Source organism: Parasteatoda tepidariorum, chromosome 8 (genome assembly GCF_982258835.1).
Source record: "Parasteatoda tepidariorum strain Cologne lab strain chromosome 8, Ptep-v5.0, whole genome shotgun sequence".
Classification (NCBI taxonomy): Eukaryota; Metazoa; Arthropoda; class Arachnida; order Araneae; family Theridiidae; genus Parasteatoda; species Parasteatoda tepidariorum.
This window is the reverse complement of record NC_141762.1, coordinates 102,837,860-102,845,093: the sequence shown is the minus strand read 5'-3', so window position 1 is coordinate 102,845,093 and position 7,234 is coordinate 102,837,860. Positions and strand designations below refer to the sequence as shown.

The 7,234-nt window shown below is 35.5% G+C and overlaps 1 protein-coding gene across 1 annotated transcript; it reads right to left on the bottom strand.

Moving 5' to 3' along the window:
* Positions 1 to 780: 780 nt before the first annotated feature.
* On the bottom strand, positions 781 to 2,873 carry LOC107456577 (uncharacterized). The gene has a single exon (XM_016074483.4). The coding sequence runs from the start codon at positions 2,201 to 2,203 to the stop codon at positions 929 to 931; it is 1,275 nt and encodes a 424-aa protein (XP_015929969.1). The 5' UTR covers positions 2,204 to 2,873; the 3' UTR covers positions 781 to 928.
* Between the last annotated feature and the right edge of the window lie 4,361 nt (positions 2,874 to 7,234).

Below are 7,234 nucleotides of genomic sequence, written 5' to 3'. Positions count from 1 at the left end.
GCAGTGCTAACAAAAAGTGACCTGTACTTAACTAGAAACTATCATTACCAAACTTTACCATCATAAGCTCATAGTAGTTATAAAGATAATGCTTAAATTTTTAAAAAAATAAACATATTTCATAATGCCAGAGCCTTTGAAAAACATTCTTAACACTAAACATATCATAATGGTCAAATGACCATTTAAGAACTTTTGCATCGAAAATGTGCTTATCATCCTATCATTTTTGCACATTTGACTACATGACTTTTTCTAAAACTTATATACAGTTAATATTCTATTATTTTTTTTTTTTGTATTTTGTCTGTTTCGAATAATACTTGTCGTATACCTATTTCTACCACAACCGGTCATTTGACCGGGAGAACAATTTATTGCTTTATAAGGTTATCGGATCAGAAATGACGATGTCATTCCTGTTCAATGTATTGCATTCGATTCATTGTACATTTATACAAAGACTGTTACGTAGTTAGTTCAATCAGAATAACTGTAAATTCAAATTTCAAGAAAGTACCTAAAATTTTAGATGGGCATTTTTGTGTCAGAAAAAGTGACAAAAACTAAATGTTTTGGTAAGTAGCTGATATTTTACTTTGATAGCTTTACTTCGTTTCTACCTAACTGCTAGTTTTTAATCAGAAAAATTTCGAAACAATCAAGACAGCAGAAGTTCTTAGAAGAAATAATATTAATTATAAGAATTAGAATTCCTATATATCCTTATAATTATAAGAATTATTCAATGTTAATATTAATGCAATAATGACAAAAATATGAGACAAAAAACGTGTTTTTTTTTAACTAATTGTTAGATTGTGTGTGTGGAATGGTTAAAGTTCTGTGGGAAAGGCACGTTACAAATTACTATAAATACATTTTAAGAAAGAGTGTACGTTAAAAAAAACACGAAGTCTATTAATTTTTAGTACTTATATTTTTCAGGCCATGGATAGTGCAGTTGGCGATTCTTACGTTTCTTGCGTCGTCGAAATCTCATATACACCTGAAATTCAATAAAATAGCTGACCAGAGCGAGTATGTATCCAGCCGGGAGGAGTAGAAACGCTCCCAACATATCACTGAAAGACAATGGACCGCTGCGGTGTTTAGAATAATTGCTGGAATTAAAACTCTTCTGGCTGCGGGAGAGTTCGTTTCTGTAGAATTTGTGATATATTCCGCAATTCATGATCCTCGAGATGTACTTCATAAACGCCTTCTTGCAACAAAAGTCTTTCCTGACGGCGATGGCGACATTCCAGGTTTCGATGGATTCTTCGAAAATGCGTTTGTTCGTGTGAGGGGCCACCCCATATTCCAGGAGGTAAAAGAACTTCGGTCCGATAATAGCCGTGTTTTCGGCGATGTCCGCCGGTGCCACCACCTGCTTAGAAGAAGACTGCCATTCTGTTTCGATGATGCTCCTTCCGATCAGCCTCAAGTTCTCGTCCGTACTTTCGGTCAGTGTTTCCTTATCCGTCGATCCCTTCGTGGCCAGTACCTTAAATGTGCCACTCGAAACGGCATCAGCTAGTTCTTTAATGTTCTGCACTCCTTTTTCTTGTATGGGGACTGTAAGAGACGACAAAAGTACAGCGTTGTAAGAAGAGGAGAGTACAGCAGCAAAGATGAACCAGCTGCCCAGAAGTATTCTGTCTATGTTGGCACTGACCACAAACGGCAGCGCTTGCTGGACAAAACATCCGAACATACCCAGGAACAGCCTCAGCAACCGAACGTTCTTTTTCATCAAGTATCCGAACAGGAAGGGCATGATGAAAGTGGTCACCGTAGAAGCAATCCAAACTCCTAAAGTGAACGGTTGCAGGTAAGAACCAGCTTTTGTTCGCTCGCGAGGCAACCTGGTCACAAAAGTGTTCTCTTCGATCGTGAAGGGAAGAAAATCCACGGCACGCATTCTTTTGGGTGTCATGGTGAGGTGACCGATGGCAAGGTCGGCTTCGTTTCGAAAGACCATGCCGACGATTCCTGTCCAGTGATTGTTTTCGTCCAGTCGACCCCATTCTCTGTCGTCTGGAATGACTATCTCATAAGCGAATCCCAGTGCGACGGAAAGAGCGTGGATGAGATTTGCCTGCACCCCTCCGGTGAATGTCAACCTTCTCGTATCACTCGTGTTCACCTCGACGATATGCCGTATCGTCAACACAGCCACTCTCAGTTTGTTGGGAATCATCCTCACTGCATAATTTTAACGCATTCAAATAAAATGTTGTGGCTTATTCTCACGCAGGCGTCTAGAAAGTACATTCATTTTTAATACGTCAATGGTAGTAGTTATTCTTAATCAAGAAGTAAAATGGTGCCGTTGAACATTTACGGGAGAATATTTTCAAACATTTCACAAACACCTGGTCAGCAAGTTGAAATATTTTCACAAATAATAATCCTTTTTATCTTAAAAAAGATGTTCTAATAACGAAACAAAGGCAGCGAATAAACATATTTCTCTAGCTATACAGTTTGTCATTCCGGCTTACGCTGACCACAGAGCTAAAGTTAAAATATCCTTAGTGGTAGACGGATCATGGGAAGTTTTTATAGCCCATTATGCAGTTCTTGTGCGACGTAAATGAACTGCAACAACATGGGAAGTTTTAGAGTTAGTTCCCCAAAATTCTGTTCGTATTTACCTTTGCCGAGGATGAGGCCAAAGCGTCAACGAAGACATCCAATCAAATAGTATCTCAAGCTACGTCTCTGCCTTTTTTTTTTATTAAATTCAAAACTATTTCTGTAGTTAAACAGTTGTGAAGGAAAATAACTGGTTATAAATGTCAATATTTAATAACACAAGAATGACACTTCAACTTCGTGTGTACTTTATAAGTACTTCATCATTTATAGAATGCGGATGATATGTATTGACAAATACTTTGTTGCAAAGGAGAGAGAATGTTTGAAGGTCAGTGGAGCGTGACTACTTCAAAACAATAGGAGACAAGAGATAAGAAAGGGGGAAAAATAAACTGAGCGATTTCTTTCATTGAAGAATAAGTGGATAAACACTCTATTTATCATGCCATAGTCATGTTGGAACTCCGCCCACAAATCTCCCTCCGCCATGACGTTGTCATTAAACTGAGTCAATAAATATTTGGAAAGGAGAGGCGTCCATCCAATAATTATACTTTATTTATCAGACAAATTGATTGAATGTGCCCTCAAGCGCATTTTATAATAACGAACGAAAAAAAATGAGTACGCTCCATATAACCTTAAATTCAAATTGCTGTTCGACACGTCAGGTGGAAACGTATAAAATTATGAATTAAGTCTAAAAAAAACGGGAATCAATATTTCCTTTTTCGGGAAATTGATAAATAAAACATGAAATTATTCATGAACATGAACACGTTTTTTACTGGGGTTCCTTACAGGAGGGTGAAAACAGACCTTTTGCTTCGATCGTTTCATTCATTTTATTTTTGTAATGAAATCAACTGATGCAAAAATTGTTTCCCCTACGCATCATCAAACTCTTATAATTATTATTATTTTTTGGTGGGCTTCATTTTTTTCAGTATGTCCCATTTTTCTATTGTTTGATCACTGTTTAACGAAAATTTAAAGTGCAATTAAACTATTTAACCATCAACTTAAATAAAAAAAAGACAAAAGCGACACCTTTATGGGTGTTGATAAGCTTATTAAATAGTAGGACGATACAAAGCGTTCTTCAGCTTTTATATTTTTTAATTACTTGTTAAGAATAGGAATTACTTGGAAAAAATACTTTAATTGGAGAATTATTGAAATTCTCACAGATTTAAACAAAAACTAAAATCTGATCATTATCGAAAATATCACAAAACACATTTTGTGTGAGCTGAAAAAATTCTTAAAAAAATCTTTGTTTAAATCAAAAATTCTTAAGATATTCTAAAAAAGATAGTCTTTAAGATAGCATTAACTCAGGAAACTGTCTTAAGAAAATCTTAATTCACCTTAAAGATATTCAAAATGCCTGTAAAATGTCTGCAAAATTTTTTAAGATATTTTGGAAATCGAGTTAAATCTTAAGAAATTCTTCAAAATTTTGAAGAATTTCTTAAGAAACTGATATTTTCTTAAAGTCTTAAGATTATTTTTAGTGGGGTAAGCTTAAAATTGTAGGAAGAAAAGAAACGTTCTTCAGCGTTTATATTTCTTCAATTACTTGTTAAGGAAAGAAGAATGATAGTAAAGCTTCGATCAAATTCATTAAATTCTTAAAATTCAATATTTAAATTTGATTTTCTGCTTTGGATTCAAAACAGTTTATATTAAAAAGCTTATCTTAAACATTTTCAGAGCTGTAAGCATATATAATTCTAATATTGTGCGTGATGTTTTATAGAACAAAATATTGTTTACTGTTCTATACTTGAAATGATTCGAATAATCCTTATTTTGGGCAGATAAAAATCCTCTGCTTTTTTTAAAGGCATTGAAGTATGGTTTTATGTACTTTGGATTGTGAAACTTGGATTCTTTATTTAATTTAAAATTGAAATCTTTCTATGCCACCTCTTAATTAGCTGGAAATAAGTGCAAGAACGGTGAGTAATGTATTAAAGCTGAGGTCTTAGTCCAATATCTCAAATTAGAATACATCGTGAATTTACTTTATAACCGTCGTTGAACAGCTGTCCCAATTTTTGGGTTTACGACTACCAATGTTCAACTCTGTAGCCTTGTAATTTTGAACCCAATCCAGAAGACAAGGAAACTCTTGGATTAAGTATTGGGAGAAATTTGCCTTCGTGGAGGACTTTTTGATGGAACTAACCCTCATTTGCGTTACATGGGGTAGAAAATCTCGAAAACCTCCGTTATCCGAACTCTCTATTACTCTCAAAAACCTCCATTATTCGTCTACCACTGAGGATAATTTACGTCAGCACTGTGGTTAGTGTAAGCCGGATGCGGAATTCGTATCGACGAACCATCGCTGGGATTCGAACCCAGTTCACGTCAATGGAAGGCAAACGCTCTATCTCCTGAGCCATTTCGACTCATCGAAAATTTACTAAGAGGTGCAGGACAAAATTAACGATGGCTGTGGCACCTTTCTGATGCAAACATCATTTAGGGTTCTTAACCGCAATAAAATTTCGTGCATGAACAATAGAGCCTCCTTTTCTGGCAACCCCATTTTCGCGTAATGTGATTCTGATTTCAATTTAAATATATATATAAATAAAATTGAGCGAAGCGAAAAAATAATAATGAAAAGTCTCATTGAAAAATTTCATCAGATAGAACCCACATTCTTATGGAGCAAGAGATTTGATCGGTTAAAACAAAAATAGCTTGCATTTCAAATTACTTAACCACCCACATCGTAGCGTTACTTAAGTGTCTATTCTACTATTTCTTTTTTTATTTATTTTAAACATACCATTGAACTAAAAATTGACTTTTAGTATTCAGAGCAATCAAGGATGGGAAAAGGGGTCATCTTCCCATGGCTCTAAGAGACTTTAGACTTAAGAGACTTTTAATAAATAAAAAATTTAAATTTTTTAAAATTGTACGCTATTGATAATTCGAAAACAGTTTTGTTTTAACATTACGAAAATCTGGGAGAATGCAATAGTATCCTCATGTCTGGGAAAAAAACTTTATAAACCAAAACTGGAAAAAATTATTTATTCAAAAAACTTAGACAAAAAAATAGACGCACCAAGAAGGAGTTGTCCGATTGAAACGAAAATTGGTGGATAGGAAGACAATGTACAGAATAGTAAATGATTAAAATTTCAGAACAATTGAATAATTTATTGCAGAGTTACAGTAACAAGTTCAATAAGGTGTTGACCCACCTCTAGCTTGGATACAAGCTGCCACACGGCGTGGCATAGACCGATAAAGCTCCCGGATGATCTCTTGAGGTATTTCCTGCCAAATTCGATCCAATTGTCGAACGAGGTCATTAACATTCCGTGCCAGATGCAATCGCCTTCCCATCATATCACAGACATGCTCGATGGAAGAGAGATCTGGTTATCTGGCAGGCGATGGAAGAGTTTGACAAGCTTGCAGACAGTTCATAGCAACACGTGCCGTATGTGGTCTGGCATTGTCCTGCTGAAAAACCAGCTGCAAAGGGAACGGTAGCAAAACAGGTCTTAGGATGTCGTCGACGTACCGCTGTGCAGTAAGTGTACCTCTAATGACGACCAAAGGGGACCGGCTGTCAAAGGAAATGGCACCCCAGACCATAACGCCTTGTTGAGGGCCGGTGTGGCGTGCAATAGTGAAGGCAGGATCCCCCCCCCCTCTGCCCTATGCGTCTCCAAGCACGTCTTCGATGATAGTCAGGACACAGTTGGAAGCGGGATTCGTCGCTAAAGACTATACGTCCCCAGTCGGCATCATTCCAGCCATATCTGTTCAAAACATTCACGCATACGTAATTTCAAAGCAATGGGATGATTGCTTCTTGGTGCGTCGATTTTTTTGTTATAGAGTGTAATTATCTTGCTCGCTTTTAAAATTCTAATTCACTTTTTTAACTGTGACGGCATAGCAGACAATTAAAAACTATCCATCCATTTTATTTACAATTAAAATATTAAAAACGTTCCTAAAACATTACTTTATAAAATTATCTATCTCTTCATCAGCCATGTTTCGCTTTTTCTATGAGAGAGAGAGCTTTTAATTTAAGCAGCTGCCACTTTTGGCGATACATATCTACTGTTGGCGAAAAAGTACATGTTATATTAAATTAGAGCTATTGTTATCTGATTTAGAAAGGCGCCATAACAACTATGGATAAAAAGAATTCTACAACATTTTTTCTATTTGTTTAAAAACTAATCGTTTTGTCAAAGTGGCCACCGTTAAAAATTCTAAATGATTTCAAAATGGGGCTAGGTGTTTGACCATGGTTGAGTAATGAATGTTAAAAATACTACAACTGACCAGTAATTTTTTTTTTTAATTTCGTCGAATAGAAAGAGGAGGAAAAGTGAGAAAAGAATTCTTCAAGTTAGGTATTTAGTTTCCTATGTTCATTTTTGCGTTGAAACTAATTAGAACAAAATCAAGTATACCGGTCACAAAGTTAGAAGAACGATAATATGATTCAACTTAACCCCATATTGAGGTCGTAGTATTCTTTTTTTAGTAACTTTCTTTAACAGTATATTCTAACTAATTTAAAATTTATCAAGCTTTTCGCAGGTTTCTGAAGGAATTTTACCTAAAAAAAAATGGT